Consider the following 19,100-nt stretch of genomic DNA (forward strand, 5'->3'; position numbering starts at 1 on the left):
CAATCATGCGCACTTGAACACTCACAAATAAATTACAGTATGCAGTAACCCACAGATTCAGCCATGGTTCATCTGTTTTCAAACAAATTGTAGATCATCACTTTTCCCATCAGACACTCTGCAGCAAAGCCCTGTGTAGTGCAAAAAAACTTGCTATTTTCCCACCTTACTAAGCTAGAAAAGTCCAGTTTCAGATACCTGGACTGTGTCTTTGTTCACCAGTGAGAGTGGGGAGCTCTGAACAGCCCACTTGTCCTTGGAGGAGTGGTTTCTGCCCAGATACTGTAGTTTTATTGGCTGTTTTGGGCCAATTTCGATCTCTTTAATCTTTCTGATACAAAAAACGCATTTGCGCGGTTTTTGCATCTGTATATGCTCAGCAGATCATGCCCAGGTGTCCTGCAGAGACCTACAACACCAGAAAGGCAAAATGAGAGACTTTGGAGTGTTTAAGTACCATCTTTTGGTTTTCTTGTTGTTTACTGCTATTTCCACCTATACGCTCGTTTTCTGGGGTCTATTGCTTCTCAAAATGCTCATTTTATACTGAAAATTGCATTTACTTGTGACTGCACTTTAAACAAATAATTTTTGCTGTAAATTGTATTTTTTAATTGTCTCTGGCTTCCCACTCACATGTGACAGCCATTACTGCACTGTAAAAGTTGTTTGTTACCCGTTTCTACTGCATTTACTGAAAAAAACAAAACAAAAAAAAAATCTTGCCATTTTCCCACCTTACAAAGCTAGAAAAGTCCAGTTTCAGAAACCTGCTGATACATGGACTGTGTTTGAGCTTCTGTGTTGGCCATACCTTATTTGGCCAAAAAGGAAGTTTCTTTGTTCACCAGTGAGAGTAGGGAGCTCTGAACAGCCTACTTGTCCTTGGAGGAGTGGTTTCTGCCCAGAAACTGTAGTTTTATTGACCGTTTTGTGCCAATCTATCTCTCTTTAATCTTTCCGGTATAAAAAAACGCATTTGCACTGTTTAGCTTGCCGGGCAGCTAGGGTTAAACTATTCCTGGCTCCACAAGGTCTGCCCTTCAGTTTTTCCCTAGGAACTAGACAAACCATCAACTCTAGCACTCAAACCGTTCATTTTATGCCCAGCACTTGCTTAAAACTCATAACAAGCACCAACTACCCCTAGCACTAGCCCCCTTATAGTGTCCAGAAGGACAAGGCTCTCTAATCGTCCCCACCTGTCAATCAGGAAAACAGATCACTCTACCTATTCAGGCATGTCCAAAGGGTAGTTTCCGGTGTTCTCTCCAGTCCAACTGGTGAATCTGGGCAATTCTGAGGCAATGTTACAACTGCCTCATGTACACAGACAACCCTCTCCTCCTACCACCAAACACTAATATATGCGAGAGATGCAATTATACAGCCAGACTGGAGGCAAATCACTCTCAACCCAAGACTGGAGCTAACAGTCAAGAGGAGAAGGGTAATACTTGCAACACAACACCAGTCTCACATAGACCTAACAAACCAATACAGGCAAATAACACACATAAATACACGAAAACATACTTGGAGGCTCTAAATAAAATTCTGCAAAAGCAATGAAGACCTCCAAAGCAGCATCCAAGCAACCTCCACAACCCATCACCAACCGAGAAACACATACTTCACATAATCAGTGTGTCACGCAATCACAGCCCTTAAGGCAAAATAACATAACCAACACACTAGTAAATAGGCGACTCTTTAGTCAGGCACACTGATGTTCCACTAACTAGGCTGGACAAGCAGAAGGTTACAGTTAGCTGCCTTTCGGGTGCCAGGATCCGCCACATAACACAAGCACTCAGGTCGCTCCAGAACAAGTACAAATACGACTCTGTCATTGTACATGTTGGTGTGAATGACCTGAGACGTACCTCCCTGGACTACATGAAGAGAGACATGGAAGAGCTCTCTGATCATGTAGCCCAGGCAGGTATGACCCTAACCAGCATCCTGATCTCACCATAAATGATGCCACAGTACAAAGAAAAAATGATCAATTTCAACAATTGGCTAAGTTTTTGGTGTCATTCAAAGGGGATCCAGTATCTGTCTACCTGGGATGACATGCTCGACAAGCCACATTGCTTCGCAAGAGATGGCTTGCACCTGTCACCCTCACACTTTAGAATACTGGCAAAGGCTCTTGCCTCCCCCATAGTGCCTTTTTAGGCAAGGCTCAAAAGACAAATCCACCACTGTAAATAGCACAAGAAACCAAAAACTGAGGGTAATGCTACTCAACGCCAGAAGTCTAAACCTCAAAATGCACGCACTGAAGGCACTCCTCAGTATGGAGAACAGATATCTGTGCAGTAACAGAAACCTGGTTTAAGGCTCCAGAGAGTACCCCAGCACTACCAGGCTATAAAACTCATACCATACCTTTCAGCCACAGCACCCAGAGCGAAACACAAAAGGCAGGGGTGTATCCATTTTCATCAAGGATACTCGCACCTCCAGGTTAGTGGCGCAGCACGATGCATCATAAATCATCCAAGTGCAACTAACAAAGGGCAAAACTGCAATCCAAATTGTAGCTTGCTACAGATCTCCCACCTTGACCCAGGACCCCCATTCTGCACTTCTGGAGACAGTGGGAAATAAGAAGGTCTTAAACACCCTAATACTGGGTGATTTCAACTACCCAAACATTAACTGGGAGAACTACTCAAGTACTAATTCCCTTGCCAAACGCTTCCTAGAATTTATAAACTCAAACGCCCTGGATCAACTGGTCAATACCCCTACCAGAGGGAACAACACACTGGACCTGGTCATCACCAACATGGGCGACCGGTGTTCCACATCTGACGTCAACCCCTCGCTGGTTAGCTCAGACCATAGACTAAATCACTCTGAATATCCACATTCCACCCCCAACTCCATTCAAGGAAACCACTATGAAAAACTATTCAAAAGCAAACTTCAAGTTACTTAAGACCGAGGTGGAAAGGTTCACAGCCCCCATGTCAATCGACAATGCTGTCCAAGCTGCTGAAACCTATACAAAGGCACTCTATGACCATCTGCAGGAATGCATGGATCGTGCTATCCCAAGTAAAACCAAAACTCACTCCACCAAGAAAAGTAAACCAGTCTGGTGGACCCCTGCCATAAACAGGCTCTACAATAGGAGGAGGAAACTAGTACAGACAAGAGCAAAATCCCTAGAAGGAAAGACATCCCTGATCAGTATCAGCAAGAAACTACGATCCCTCATTAAATCATCCAAGGCTAGCTTCGAAAGAAAAATCGACAGGGACTCCAAAGACAACCACAAAGCGTTCTTTAGTTCTTTTCTTATGTCAAGAACCTAAGTGGAAACTCTCAGATCTGCTCTGAGTTGGTGCAGAATGGCACAAAATACACTGAACCGGCTGATATTGCCAACATTTTGGCAGACAGGTTTAGTGCAAACTTCACACCCCTCTCACCCCCTAAAGGGCCCATAACCATACCAGAAAAATGTAAGGCCCTGGCAATCACCGACACACAGGTTAAAACAGCCCTATCCAAAGCCAAAAACACAGCCTCAATGGGACCGGGCAATGTCCCAGGCTGCATCCTGCAAGAGCTTCAAAATGAACTAACCCCCCACCTAAACACACTATTCAAACTCAGCCTCTCTACAGGGTAAGTACCCACATAGTGGCGCACAGCAACAGTTATCCCACTCCACAAAGGTAGTGCCACAACGGACCCAGGGAACTATCGCCCTAGAAGCCTGACTAGTCTGGTCTGCAAGGCTATAGAACGCATCATCATGGAACTCATTAACAGAGACATTGGGAACCTCCAAACTTTGGACCCCACCCAGTTTGGCTTTGTTAAGGGCAGATCATGCCTCGTAAACCTGGTGGACTTCTTCAAGACAGTTACCAAGGCATTAGACGAGGGCAAGGAGGTCCACACAGCCTACCTAGACCTCGCAAAGGCTTTCAACACCATTCCCCATTCTGGTATTATAGACAAGCTCATCAACCTGAACATTAACCCCTACATTACGAGATGGGTTGCAAATTGGCTCACGGACAGAACACACACGGTGAGAGCTGCAGACTCTAGGTCCGACTCTAAACTGGTTACAAGTGGCGTCCCGCAGGGGTCAGTCCTAGGACCCCTCCTGTTCGGTATATACTTCTCAGAGGTACAGGAAAGCACAGGAGGACTTTGGCTAACCAAGTTCTCAGACGACTGCAAACTAGGGGCCATAACTGATTCTCCGGCTGATACAGACACCCTCCAGAAGGGTCTCACTGAGACGGATACCTGGTGTCAAAATCATGGCCTCAAGCTGAATGCCAAAAAGTGCATAGTCATCACCTTTGGAAAAAACAAAGTACGCACGAACTACACATAGGTGGTAGTCCCTTAAATACAGAAAAAGTAATAAGGGATCTGGGGACCCAAGTAGACAGTAATCTCTCCTTTGATAATCATATTGCCAAGGTGGTTAGAAAATCCTTCTATGTGGTCCACCTAATCTCAAAAGGGTTCGCATCCAGATCAAAGGAGATTATTGTGCCTCTCTACTCATCACTTATTAGACCCATTATAGAATACAACGCCCCATTTGGGATGTACCTCACAAGACACTTCCAACAGCTGGAAAGACCACAAAAGTACCTCACCAAGAGGATTACTGGTCTCAAACATGTGTCCTATGTAGCCTGACTGGAAAAACTCCAGCTGTACTCAGTAGCATATTGCTTACTCAGAGGTGATCTCTGCCTGACTTACAAAGCCATGTCCAACTCAGAATTGATGGACATGCTCCACCTAAAGAAATCCAAGTCACTGCGAGCCACTCACTCTAGTGAGCTAAACCTCGCCACAACAATAAATAGAACATGCTGGAGGGATAGATTCCTGTCACAGAGACTTCCCATGCTTTGGAACAAAATTCCTAACTACATTAGGCAGAGCCCCTCACGAACACTCTTCAAGAGAAACCTTGACGAGTGGATGGGTAACAGAAAATACACCCCTGGCATCACTTAATTGGCTCTTCTTGACAGAGGCTCAGTTAATTAATCAATGGGGCAGCAAAAGCTAACACACTCTGGCTAGGCTTATAAATGCCCTTGGGCAGAAAGCCTAGTACCTGCCTATGAACCTACACAATTTGTCTTTTTTTAAGCTTAAAAGTGCTTCATCAGTTTGTGTTCAGGTGATATTTCATTTTATTTTTACAGCTGTATAATATACACACAGATATATGCGATGGCTTTGAAATCTTCTACCACATTTTAGGACTAAACTATAAGAAAGTGTCTGTACAATGATTTTATTACATCTGGGGGAGAAGAGATCCAGATATCTCTGAAGAGGCACTGCAAGGGGTCGAGAGCAGTAGTCAAGAGTTTTTCTAAAGATGTACACAGACAGACTTCTCTACAGATATCCAATTTTCACAGAAATATGGCTTAAAAAAAAAGATGCATGACATATCTGGACGACAGATGGATATTTAAATGAATGAGCTCCAATGTAACTGTATGCAAGTAAACCACTGATAGCAACAGTCAAAGTAACCACCACTGAAGCAGGGCAGACTTAAAAACAGCACAACAGGCCGATTTATACTTATACTAAGTGTAACAGGTGCAGGCTACTGATTCTTATTATGGAAAAGGAAGGGAATATGCAAGACTTTTATTTAAACTAGAGTCAGGGAAAGAACAGGGATAAGGGTAAAAAGAGATAAAAAATGACCAAGGGAAGTGAGCATGAAATAAGATATTAAGGAGAGGAAAGAAAGAATACAGCCACAAAGACAGAGAATAGACATGGGGTTTGAAGAAGGTAAGAGCTGCAGTATTAAGAAATACTGATGGGGTGGTTAACAGCTTGGTGCCAAATATATATATATATATATATATATATATATATATATATATATATATATATATATATATACACACACACACACACACACACACACACACACACACACACACACACATATATATAATAAAAAGCTGTACACTGAACACAAGTAAAAGAACAAAGCTATACATGGAAGAGCACTGCAAGAAGTCATACATTGGAGAAATCACCTAACATCAGGAGGCAGGTGGTAGTAAGGGGCAATTTTAATGCCATCAAAGTTGCAGTATAGGTAATACATAAAGGAATTCAAATGGCTGCAGTTTGAATTCATGAGCTATTTCAAGAGGTTTAGGTATATAAACGTACACAATCCACAAATCCACAAAATGGTGCGGCAGTTACTGCTGCCTTACAGCTCTTGTTTTTTTTCAGTTCTTGGCTGAGATGCCTACTGGGTGGAGTTCACATGTCTTTCCTTGGTCTGAGTGAGTTTTCACTGTGGGCTCCATTTTCCTCCAATGTCCCAAAGACATGTTGCAGGTGAACTGGCAGTCCTCCAAACTGCATGTAGATGTGCATTCCATGTTGTGTGCATGTATCCTTCCATGAGTTGGAACCTCATTCAGGATTAATCCACAACCTTGTGTTCATTCAGTGCAGGGATAGGCTCTAGTTCCCCCAACAACCTGTAACAGGTTAATCAAGTTACCACAGAACAAAGACACGAACATACGCAACACACAGTAAAAGGATACTTTCAGGAAAATGACTTATCTGTCTTAATGCCGCTATGAATTGTTTATTTTTGAATGTTATACGTTACTAGGGGGTTGGAATGATGTTGACTGTGCATGGCAATTCAGGGAAAACTTTAAAGGATGTCTGGTTGGATGGTTTGACTGGCACTTCTTCCAAACCTGCCTTTTGTACTTAGTTGGGAATTCAATCAACTGTCACTTGTTTAACCTGTTACAACGAACACATATAATGAAAAGAAAATATTAGTAATTAAAGGTGTGCTGTCTTTAATTATAATCATGTTTGTCCCCATGGTAGGACAAATAAGATTTATTACTCAAGACGCACCACAACCTACAAGTCATAAGGACAACTGTATCTCAACCATTCCTGACTGCACTGTGAAAAGTGTTAGTATGGTCCTAGACTACTTCATTTTCTAGTTATATCTTCTGTACAGATTAAAATATTTTAAACCACAGTCCTCAAGTTCTCACAAACTGCTTGATTTTAATATTACACAGAACTAAGTTAAATAAGTTAAAAAAATCTAATGATTGCATTTTCCTGAGATTTGTTTTTAAACCGAAATATTTTAACCACCACACCTCTCAACCTCTTAGCTCAAGAAATCTGGACAAAGCCTTACATAATGGGGGGACAAAGGCCCAAAACAGGGGCAGATTTTAAACAGTGCTCTGACAAACTTTGAAAATAACTAGAATAACATGGTTTGTATTAAAATGCATTTTTCTAAAGGATATGAAGTTTGAAACTCAAGTTATTTAGTACTTTCATTCCACAAAGTACTTACTTGTTATTTAGTACTTTCATTCCTCAGATCATCCAAGTGATTTGCCAAAAATAAAAACAAACTTTATGAAAAACAGAGAATTTTTGAAGCAGAAATCTGGACATTCTGGAAAAATCTGTACAGTTGGGAAGTGTGAAACTACCTACTGCTGCAGAGTAAAAATTCTAGTAATGGCTTTAGGCCATTCCATAGCACTACCACTGTCCTCCTATCCCTCACTGACTGCATCAACAAATACCGTAATAATACTTTATCCTCTGCACTCTTTAATGACCTTTCAAAAGCCTCTGATATGGTTAATCATCAGTTTCTTTTAAATATACTTGAATCCTTCTCACTAGACACACAGGCATTACAAATTTTCAAGTCCTACCTAGACAATAGGCAGCAGGCTGTGCTCTGGGACAATATTCTTTCCATGCATCTCCCTATTTCCCTTGATGTCCCTCACGGCTCTATTCTAGGCCCTCTTCTATCATAAGTTTTCATCAATAATCTAATTACAGCAATTCATCAAGCGACCTGCATACAATATGCTGATGATTCTACTTTATTATGTTCTGCCACTACCTCATCTGAACTCCAATCCCTCACCCAAAGTGTGTTTAATATTGTTGAAAACTGGTTCCAATGTCGCTGCGTTCTCCTGAATCCCCAAAAAACTAAATTAATGCTCTTTACACAAAAATCTTCCACAACAGAATTCACAGTTACATCTAATAATGGCACTGTCATATCACCTGACTCAACTAAACTCTTAGGAATAACCACTGACCACAACCTTAACTTTGACACTCACAGTAACACCACTATAAAAACAGTTAACAGAAAACTTGGCTCTCTTTACAAAATTAAACCCTTCCTTACTCCTCTAGCCAGAACTACTATTGCCCAAACCCATCTCATTTCCACCCTCCTCTATGCCTCACCCATCTATGCTAATCTATCCAAAAATAACCTCAAAAAACTGGCAACTGCCTACAACAGCATTGCCAGATTTGCCACTAGCTCCCCTTCTAGAACCCACCGTTGTCATAACCTTAAACAGCTAGGATGGCTGGAGCTACCCAATCAACTTCTATTACATCAACTTACTATCACCCACAAGTCCCTCTATCATCCTAGTAATACACCAACTCTCACTAGCCTTATCATTCCCTACAAAAATCTTACAACTCTACACTCAGCAAACAAACTACTAGTATCTATGCACAAATCCAATAATAAAAGTCAGGAGATTCACTGTTCTCAAATACCGTGGGGAAAGCCTGGAACCTTCTTCCTACTGAACTTACATCCCTCACTTCAACACAACTCTTAAGTGACTCAAAGAATACCTTAAAACTCACTGGCTATGCCCATGTACTTATCCAGGCTAATAATTCACTGCCTCCTTTTGTCCAGTGTACTCTTTTCTCACATCTTTAGCCTCAATGATAATGATCTGCAAGTGACCTAAAGTTTGTTTGCTTTTTTTCTTAGTCCTTCTCGTGCACCTCTGCAGATCACAAACTTCCTTTGCAAGATTACTACTGTAAGAATCATGTCTCTCAGTTTTCTTTTTGATTGTATAAGTAAAATCATTACCATACTTCTATGTAAAATTGCCTTTTTGCCTAAAATTTGAGTGTACTCATTTTAATATTATCTGTTTAGCTGAGCCTATCTCCCCAGGCCTCCACTGAAAATGGACATACATCCAGTTAGACTAGCCCGGTCAACAAATGTAAAATAAAATTGTTTGTGTCTTTCGGTTTTTCCTGGTTAGGGGTCGCCACAGCGGAACTCCAGTCCGCTAATGATTGGCAGTAGATTTTTACGGGCCAGGCTGCCGGCCCTGACGCACAACCTTCAACGAAGGTACGCCCATTCACGCATGTCTCCACAGAGAAGACGCTCTAGCCAAGAATCGAACAGGACAACGTCTTACTGTGAGGCGACAACACTACCGCAGCACCACCACCGCAGTACAAATGTAAAATAAAATAAAAATTTAAATAAAATAACAACATGACATCTCCCGCTATCAACAGTGATTAAAGCCATTAGGAATCTTTCTATAGGCTCTTAAAAATGACTTGTGCAGAAGTGTTTATTAATTTTGCATACATTCTTCAGCATCTTTGTCCAATCTGAAGATCTTGATTAAAACATTCTTAGAAAATGCTTTTTCCAGCCATGTCACACGTTTGACATCTGACCAGTGAACAATAAACAATAACAGTATTATTTAGAGCGCCGAATTTACAGTCTCCAGCCTGAAGCATTACACTATAAAACACAAATTACACATGGCTATTCTGGAAATTCTACTACTAGTGCTAATTTATGTAAACTAACAAATGTCTGCTAAACTGCTTCAAAGAGGGCTCAAGGTACCTCGATACTAACCTCCTGCTTAACACTCTCCAAGTTACAAAAAGACGGTAATATTAACTTCTTTCTACCCATTTACCACCATTGCTAAGATACCAATACCCAACAATTTCATCAAACTCAAAGCGTGTTAAAGACTTGTGATAATAACAAGGTGTTCTGAAATCAGCAATTTATTTATCCAGCTAAAATAGAACAACACAAGTTTACAAATTCCTAAACTTGCATTTTACTTCACGATCCTATTCAGCTCTCCCCACTGCACGAGACTACCGGTTTTCCTCGATTATTCCCATATCAAAAAACATACTAAACACAGCAAGTCATATTGCAAAAATAAAACACAAAGAAAACAACCTCACTAAACGTCCAAGTATTATTACTAATCCTAAGGATAAACGTGCATGCCCCTGATTACAGCTTTTCCCCATAAGAAGGAAATAAGGTCCGAAAAGTATATTCAAAATATTATTACAAACTATAAAAGGAAAGGAAACAGAACTTGACATTAACCACCTTTGCCAAATTACCTGTATTTTCAATTTTCACTACCCTGCTGCAGTTAAAAAAAAACAACATGCGAGCATATAAAACTACCGCTTCCGGAATAACAAATAGCGTTACATCTCGCGCCATTGTGATGTAATTTAGGACGAGAGATAGAGATAGAGAGACTGTAAAGCTGACATTGTTTGTTGGTTAAGTTAATAAAATTCTTTAAACGTTTTTTTTTTTCGTGTGTGAGTGGGGGCAGGGTTGGGTACTCGATAAGCTATTTAGTGTCTCTCAAGTCTGTACCACATTATAAGGAGTGTTACGCATTTTTAGTCTTAAAATATCCACAATAAAAGGATTTGTAACATATTCAGGTTTACTTTTTAAATCAATATCCGTGATAAATAATACTGAATCATCTTAAGTCATAAAAAAAAACTTTTTACAGGTATAAGGTGAGTAATTTTAACCAATTTGTGAGTAAGCTGCCTGTGCTACCCATTTTGGAAATGGAAGGTTAAGCGCTGTGATTTGGTGTCGTTTATAAAATATTTGTGTTTTAATAGTCTTTGAATGTAGATGAATTTTCGTCCTTTTTCTTTAGAGTTGTAGTTGCATGATTCCTTATATTTGTTTCGGTTTTGAAGTAAAATTGGCATTGTTTCAAGTCACGGAAGCTAATAGTTTTCTTGAAGTTGAAGTATATCGTAGGCGCCGATCACTGTACGAAATCGGGGAAAAGTCAAGCGTGCTATATACCTCTCTGTCGTTAATGAGGTGTATAACTGTGTATCATTTGTCTCTTTGTTAACCGAGTTGGCCCTCTGGGCTGGTGGCCCATTTTCAATGGAGACCCGAGGAGAAAAACTCCACAACAAAAAATAAAGTTCACGTTGCAAGTAATGTGGAATTGTATACATAACTACATGCATGAGTCGAGCTATATATGAATGAGTACCTAGCAACCTACATACATGTGGTAGTGGAATTAATAAAGCATAACAGTCAGCAATAACAATAGGTAAAAAGTAAAATGGGTAAAACCTGTAGTAAAAATAAATATTTTTACAATAGGTATCAGAAAAAAGGTCTTAAACATCTCAAATGACAAAGTTGGCAGAGAGGAAGGAGTAATAAATAGAAGGGTAGGGAGAAAGTTTGGGGGAGTCGAGGGTGAAAGTGCTGAATATGAGGGGGGGTGGGTGGGAAGTATAGTAGGTAAGGAAGAGAAAAATGCGATGTAAGTATAGAGTTGCCACCTTTCCAAATGGCCAAAGTGGGACATTTGTGCTACAAACATCAGATTTTGCAGGGCAAAACATACCCACGGCCAGTACAAAGGACAGAACTTCAGTTGTTTGCCTGAATAAAAGTTTATTCTTGTAGCATTTTTGTTCCTTATTCTGTTTCGTACAACATTTAGGTGTTTCAGATACAGAATAACTTTTATGCAACCATTACATACAATATAGAAAATAATTTTGTCCTAAAATCTCAGGACATTTGCCATTTTCTCACAATATTTTGCACGGCACAACTGCCCAAAGAGGGACTGTCCCTCGCAAAGTGGGACAGGTGGTAACCCTATGTAAGTATAGTAGCGCTCAGTGGCAGAGCTGAGGGTACTATTTCTCACAGTTAGACGTTGGCCGTTCGATTCTCAGAGCGTCTTCTGTGTGGCGACATGCGTGAATGGGCGTTCCTTTGTTGAAGGTTGTGCGTTAAGCCCGGCAAGCCAACACGTAAAACTCTGTCAATCATTAGCGGACCGTAACCGGGAAAAGCCGAAAGACACAAATCTTAAAGGAAAACTCCATCCTTTCCTACAGTTTAATACAATCTTTGGATCATATAAAGTGACTAGGCTATTGCCCCTGCGGACCTTGTAAGCCTACCAAGAGTTTAGCCCATGTGTAGACAGTCAGCACCCAAAGTCCCTGTCTGGCAGGGACACAAGTAGAATCCCAGGGGTGTACTTTCTGTTTCCTTTCCAGTTTGCGCTTGAAAAGGGATAATGAGGTACTCTGTTTTATGTGGAGAGAGTGTCTGTTCCACAGATGGGAGTCTCTAGGATGCAAGTCTGTCCTGCCAGTAAGTGCTATTGATGTCGCGAGTATGGGTTACTTGAGTGGAGCTTGACTTGCAGATATGCAGCAGTCCCATCAAAGCGGGGTCTAAGATTGCTTTGCATAGCAGATAGAGGTTACCTCTGAGGAGTCTCTATGAAATTGAGTAGAGGGGACAAGGCTTTTAGCTTATCTGTGTAGGGTAGATGTTTGAGGCCCTGGATTCTTCTGGTGAGGAACTTCTGTGGTGTTTCCAACTGCTGCATGTGTTTTGTGAGGTACATGCGGAAGGGGGTGTTGTACTTGGTAATTGGCCTCAGGGAAGAATACAGGGATGTGATGACCTCCTTGTCCCTGGATGAGATACCCTTACTTATGAGGTGGGCCATGTAGAAAGCTTTCTGTATAACAAAAACAAGGTGGTCAAAAGTCAGGCTGCTATCAACCTGGGTGCCAAAATCCCTCCCAACTGATTGCATGCTTAGGATGTTGTTATTAATGTGATATGTGGGAACGTCATTCTCCCCAGAGGGGATGATGATGCATTTTTTGGCATTCAGCTTGAGGCCATGTTTCTGGCACCAGTCATTTGTGGTCATCTGCAAACTTGGTCAGTCATAGCCCACTGGTTTTGGCCTGCACCTCAGAGAAGTGTATCCCTAATAACAGAGGCTCCAAGACTGATCCCTGGGGTATGCCGCTTGAGGTGGCATCCCCTATTTTGATTAGGTGGGTGCTATCAGTGAGCCAGTTTGTTACACATCTGATACCATATGGATTGATGCCTAGTTGAGAGAGTTTATTATGCTGGAGTAGGGAATAGTGCTGAAGGCTTTGGCCAGGTCAAGGTAGGTCGTGTACACTGTCTTCTCCTCGTCCATGGCTTTAGTGACTGTCTCAAAGAAGTCGACCAGATTTAACAGACATGACCTCCCCTTGACAAAGCCAAACTGTGTGGGGTCTAGTGTTTGCAGGTTGCCAATGTCCTTGTTAATGAGGTCCATGATGATCTGTTCCATGGCCTTGCAGATCAGGCTAGTTAGGCTGATGGATCTATAATTTCCCGGATTGGTGGATGCTGCACCTTTGTGTAAGGGGATGACAGTGGCTGTCCTCCACTCAGCTAGGACAAAGTCAGTACTCGGGCTTTGGTTGAATAGGGTGCCTAATGGTGTTGCAAGTTCATGCTCTGAATTCATGTAGGATGCATCCCGGGATGTTATCTGGTCCCATAGAGACTGTATTTTTTGCCTTTGAGAGAGCAGTGATGACCTGTTCCCTAGAGATAAAGGGAGGGGGGCAGATACTGGGAATGTCCTGATTGGGGGAACACGGGTGAAGTTTTCACTGAATCTGTCAGCCAGTGGGTTGGCTATATCTACAGCATTTGTGTATGTGGTGTCCTTGACAACCAGTTCTGAACAGGTCTGGGTGCTTCCTTTGAGGTTGCGAACATATGTGAAGAAGGCCTTATGACTGTCTCTAGTAGCTGTGGCCAATTTGGACTCTAAGATGGCTTTAGAGGATTTCACTAGTGCTCTTATTTGCTTGTTTAGGCTAAGGAAAGAGTGCTTCCATTTAGGCACCTGCCCCTCCCTGGTCCTGGACAGCAATTTTTTCCTTTTGTTATATAGTTTATTTATTGAAGATGTCCACCAGACAGGTTTACTCTTCCTTGCTGAGGATGATTTTGTCCTGTCAAGTATTCCTGATTCCATGCATCTATACAAGTGCTTGTATAGTACTTTGGTGTAGATCTGGACATTGGTGCCAGTTCCAGAGCGGGAGGGGCTGTGAAGCTGTTTATACCATCCCTCAGGAAGTTGTAATCAGCTTTGGAGAAGTTTTTTTTGTTTGACCCTAGCTAGAGGGGGGTCAGAGGAGATGCTGACTTCGAAAGTTACCGCTTTATGGTCACCAGGGAGGATGATACTTTAGGGGTGCTGCAGTGGTTACTCGTGTTGGTTAATACCAAGTCCAGGATATTATCACTTCTTGTAGGGGGATTGACTAGCTGTTCCAAGGCATTTGCAGTGATAAAAATAGAGGAATCTCTGGGCATTTGCATTCTGGTATGAGTAGTTTCTCCAGGCTATGTTTGGGTAGTTAAAGTCGGCCAGGATCAGGGTAAAGGGTTGAATCTTGATAGATTCAAAGAGGTCCAGATACATGGAGTAGGCATCCTGAGTCAAATTTGGGGGCCTGTAGCTTGCTGTGATATGAGTAGGGGTCTTGTCAGCTGTTAACTGAAGGGTCTCCTGTGTATCATACTGTTTGACCAACCTGGAGGTGTGTATGTCTTTAATATACATTGAAACTCCACCTCCTTTTGCTTTGCTGCCCACAGTTTAGGGTATGAATGTATTATAGGATTAGTAACCAGGTACGGCTGGGGTGCTGTCTGCAACTTTGAACCAGGTTTCTGTGACTGCGCAAATGTCAGCATCTTCCAGGGTTAAGACTGCTTGCAGTGAATACAGTTTCATGTTTAGACTCCTAAAGTTTAGCAACATGACCTTTAATTTGCATTTTGTTGAAATTTCTTTTTTGGTTTTATCGACCTAAGGATTTTTCCTAAACAAGGCACTATGGGGGAGGCAAGAGCCTTTGCCAGAAGCCTGAAGCGCAAGTGAGACAGATTCAAAGCATTGTGGTTTGTCGATCATATTTTCGCAGGCTATCTGGTACTGGAATCCCCCTGGAATGACACCAGAAACTAAGCCATTTTTTTTTTTGTTTTTAAATCGATCATTTTCTGTATGTATTGAGGCATCATTCTGGGTGACGGTAGAATGCTGCTTAAGGCCATGGACATACCTGCCTGGGACACGCATTCAGCGAGCTCAATCCATGTCTCTTCAGGGAAGTGTGTCTCAAGTCATTCACCCCAACATGGACTATGACAGAGTCATAACAGTACCTGTTGCTGAGAGACTCAAGTGCTTGTGTGATATGGCAGAGTCTGGCACCTGACAGACAACTAACCCGTGACTTTCTCCTTATCCAGCCTGGTGAGAGGCACATTTCACAATGGAGTCTCCTATGACTAATATGCTGGGTTTATGTTTAGGCCTTTGTGGTTGCAAGACGCAGGTGTTTGGATTTATACGTAGTAGGTGGTGTGGAGGATTGTGGAGTTCGCATGTGTTTTTACCTATGAGGAGAACCTCCACATATGTAAGTGTGTATTGAGTAGTTGTAGGTGGTGTTTGAGGTGTAGTGATTGTGTTGATAACCTTCTCAGTGCATAGACTCTACGTTCTTAATGTAATTGCATCCCTCAATTTGTGTTTTTAGGTGGTAGTAGATGGTTGTCCATGTACATGAGGCAGTTGCTACACTGTCTCGGGATGCCCATATCAACCAGGCTGGCAAGAGAAACTGTAGGAAATTGTCCATCCATATTTGTCAGAATCTGAGGGAGAGAGGCCAGGGAGAGCTAAGGGGTAGGCCTAAAGCCCAAATGCTTAAACCAAAACTAAGAAGCTGAAAATAACACAATTTAAACAGACTAAAACAAGCAGTAATAAATGCAGCAGAAAAATATGCAATTGAACACTTTAAAGAACAAGTAGCTGAAAAAGCAAGATGAAGTAATAAATTAGGAGGAGGAAACACAAATACAGTAAAAGCAGCTGAAAACAAAATTGTACAGGGGGAAGGGAGAAAGGAGGAACAGAAAATAATTCGAGGTTAAAATAAGGGGGTTAGCCTTCCCAAATGCTCTTTCTGTATTAAGTAGAAAGAGTTAATGAGACTGGACTAGGAGTGTCCCAGATCAAATTTACAGTAGGGGCAGGCAACAGCAAAGCCACCAAAGCTACACTATTTTAGACAGAAAACAATACATAAATGTTTATCACAGCAGAAAAACAGCAGTGAGACATTCAGTGAAAGTTTTAAACAGAAAAAGGAGCAATGATACTCTACAGAATGCTTTTAACTGCAAACAAATCAGTTATATGATACACTCCTTGGCAGGAAAATCAGAAAACAAACCAATGCTTGAATGGAGAAAATTTCATATTAATACCTTTCACACAGTGAACCTAGCTAAACAACTTTACAAAAAGTGAGGCAGTAACAAAAGCAATTTAAAAGGCCCGGTAAGGCAGACAATTGCAGTACAATGGTGCAGTTTAGTTTATAGCAATAAAATACAGTAAAAAGTAGGCAGCAGGCAATAAAAAGTGCAATAAATGGTAAGAATATGCAATAACTAGTAAAGAATAAGTTAGAAAACAGGATACTTATTGTTTTATATCACACAGCAGAGTTGTGGTCAGTGCCCCTCCTCTGTTCAGCTCAGTGTGAAATAGCAGAAACCCTCACAAAAGTAGGTCTTAAGTACCAGAAGGGTGAAACCTGAAACAACTTTAAAAAAGCTCAAAAGAACCAATGAGGTGCTTACTCCAAGCCCTAGACTAGCCAGTGGCCAGTCAACACTATACTCTCACTAAAGTGAAGAATGGCTTCTGCTAATCTAAGATGGCCTGGAAAATGTGCTCAGAACAAACAGCCACTGCAAACAAACTAGGCCCAGAGACAGTAATGGGTTTCTTTTCACCCTACAATATGGTTCCAGCATTGTGTAGGTACCAGAAACCTGCTTGTACTTTTTAAAACTTTTATTTCCTTGCATTGGAGTCAAAGGAAGAGGAAGCCCACCTAGGGTTGCAACCTTTTAACAAGGCCAAAGTGGGATATGGGGGTGTGGCTGGTAGGACAGGGGTTGTGATCAATATGACACTGGTCACACCCCCACCATAACATCACCAGAGGTGTTAAGGGAGATGCAGTATTACAGTTATGGGTACAACATTGTGATGTTATCACAGCATACTGAAAACGCACAAACTGAAGTGAAGCATTACTGCAAAAAATATTACTCAGTTGTAACAGTAAGTAAACTTTAAAGGGAAAAAAACACACTACACTTGTACACTGACACTTGTTTATTTAAAAAAAGTAAAAACATTCATAGACCAACCATACCACACAGACAAGCCAAGTGTATAATTAAAAACTGTTTTATTGCAAATTAAAGCTAAAGCAGAGAAAAACACAAAACTACATGCTGCACCATAGTACTACATACTGCACACTAGCAAATTAAAGCTAAAGCAAAGAAAAACGCAAAACTGCATACTACACCCTAGTACTACATACTGCACAATAGTACACTAAATCACTTTTTTTTTTAAGTGTATTTTGAATTTGATTTTATGGCTTGAAGAAGGGACCGGTTTGAAACAATATTTGAATAAAAGTCACTACATTTCATCCAGTAATTTACAACCATCATTAGTTCGGCTTTTAACAAGTCCACAATACATCAGTTTCGCACATCTGTCCATTTACTTTTCAACAAAGAAAAAACTCTTTCTGAAAATGCATTTGATGTTGGTATAGATAATACCCTAGCAATTATCGGATATAGTGCAGTCAGCTCAGGCCCTTCTCTGAAAAACTTCAGCCACTTTTCTTGTGGGCTCAAGCTTGTGTTACATAACTGCCCAAGAAAGGGTCTAATTGCCAAGTAGTCCCTGAAAAGATGGTTTTCATCTACATCCTGCGGACTCAGGGCAGTGGTCATATTGAGTATGTCAATGAAAGCAAAGGGATCAGAGATAATTTAGGCAGTGTAAACAAGTTGTTTTCAGTATAATCGACCCACTCTTCCAAGTACTTTACTGCCGTCTCCAAGAACACAATGAAGTCTCTTTTCAGTTTGTTAGCAGAAGTGCTGTCTAATGTGCTCATGAGTGCCCTAATGTTTCCATGGCAGTAAGTGCTGATTTTTCTAATGTACTTATATGTTCATTAAAATCCACAAGAACAGCACAGAGAAAGTGCAAATAGTATTGGGGCAGTGTAGGCAAGGCATTCTCCCCACGCTCATTAGCTGAAAAGTACTGCCATATCTGCTGGGCGGGTCTCCTCTTCTCCCTGGGAGTGGAAATAGGACTGGAGCAGTGGGAGATTTTTTAATATTCTTTCAATGACTGGCAGTAGTGACAGCCACCTTGTTGGTACATGTCTTAACAAGCTCTGAAATTCCATGCCATAAAACTCAAAGAAGTCTTTCAAGTCTCTGGTCCTTGTGGCAGAACCTAAGAAATGGCTGAAAAGTTTCATTACAAATACGTGCACATCATACGGTAGTTGTGCTGCAGCTTTTTTTGGCTGCATTGTGAATGATGTGGACAACACAGTTAGCCTTCGGGAGTGATGGGCACTTCTCTTTTAATCTGGTATACACACCAGATTTTTTCTCATAGTTAACACTGGCATTATCAGCCCCATATGCTGAAATGCTGTTCCAGGGCAAGGAGTGCCTTTCCATAATGTTCGAAATTTGCTGTGATATAACCTGTGCAGATTCATCCGGGTCTTCATAGAAGTCCAAAAGGCCATTTACCACCCCCCTTCTTCTTTATAAAAATACCTCACAACATGTGGAAATAATTTTATGTTCCCGTTGTTGGAAGCATCCAATGAAATTGCAAATGAAGTGCCTGTTTTTTGAAGGTCATGCAGGAGGCATTCCAATGAGTGCACTCCCAAAACATTTTTGACTATGGCTTCAGCCTTGGTTCTTCCACAAGATAGTTTCTTTGCAATGTCCAAGTAACTGTACAACTGGCTGGCCAACTTTACTGCACAGTCCAAACTGTTGTAGGAAATATTGTGCTTTAACAGAATGGAACACCTCAGACTTCTGCTGCAATGATCCTAAGTTCTGGTCCCTCAGTGTTTGTGTT

General features: G+C 41.3%; 1 protein-coding gene across 2 annotated transcripts in view; it reads right to left on the bottom strand.

The window, feature by feature from the left end:
• DIS3L2 (DIS3 like 3'-5' exoribonuclease 2) overlaps positions 1-10,446 on the bottom strand; it is a 4,570,298-nt gene extending 4,559,852 nt beyond the window's left edge. For both annotated transcript variants that reach the window (XM_044070680.1, XM_044070679.1), the window contains exon 1: positions 10,306-10,446. In XM_044070680.1, the coding sequence (XP_043926615.1) occupies positions 10,306-10,411 (106 nt within the window). In that variant the 5' untranslated portion in view covers positions 10,412-10,446. The remainder of the gene's footprint in view (positions 1-10,305) is intronic.
• Between the last annotated feature and the right edge of the window lie 8,654 nt (positions 10,447-19,100).

The sequence above is a fragment of the Protopterus annectens genome, chromosome 4.part1, assembly GCF_019279795.1.
Source record: "Protopterus annectens isolate FY-2018-M chromosome 4.part1, PAN1.0, whole genome shotgun sequence".
NCBI classification, from domain to species: Eukaryota; Metazoa; Chordata; order Ceratodontiformes; family Protopteridae; genus Protopterus; species Protopterus annectens.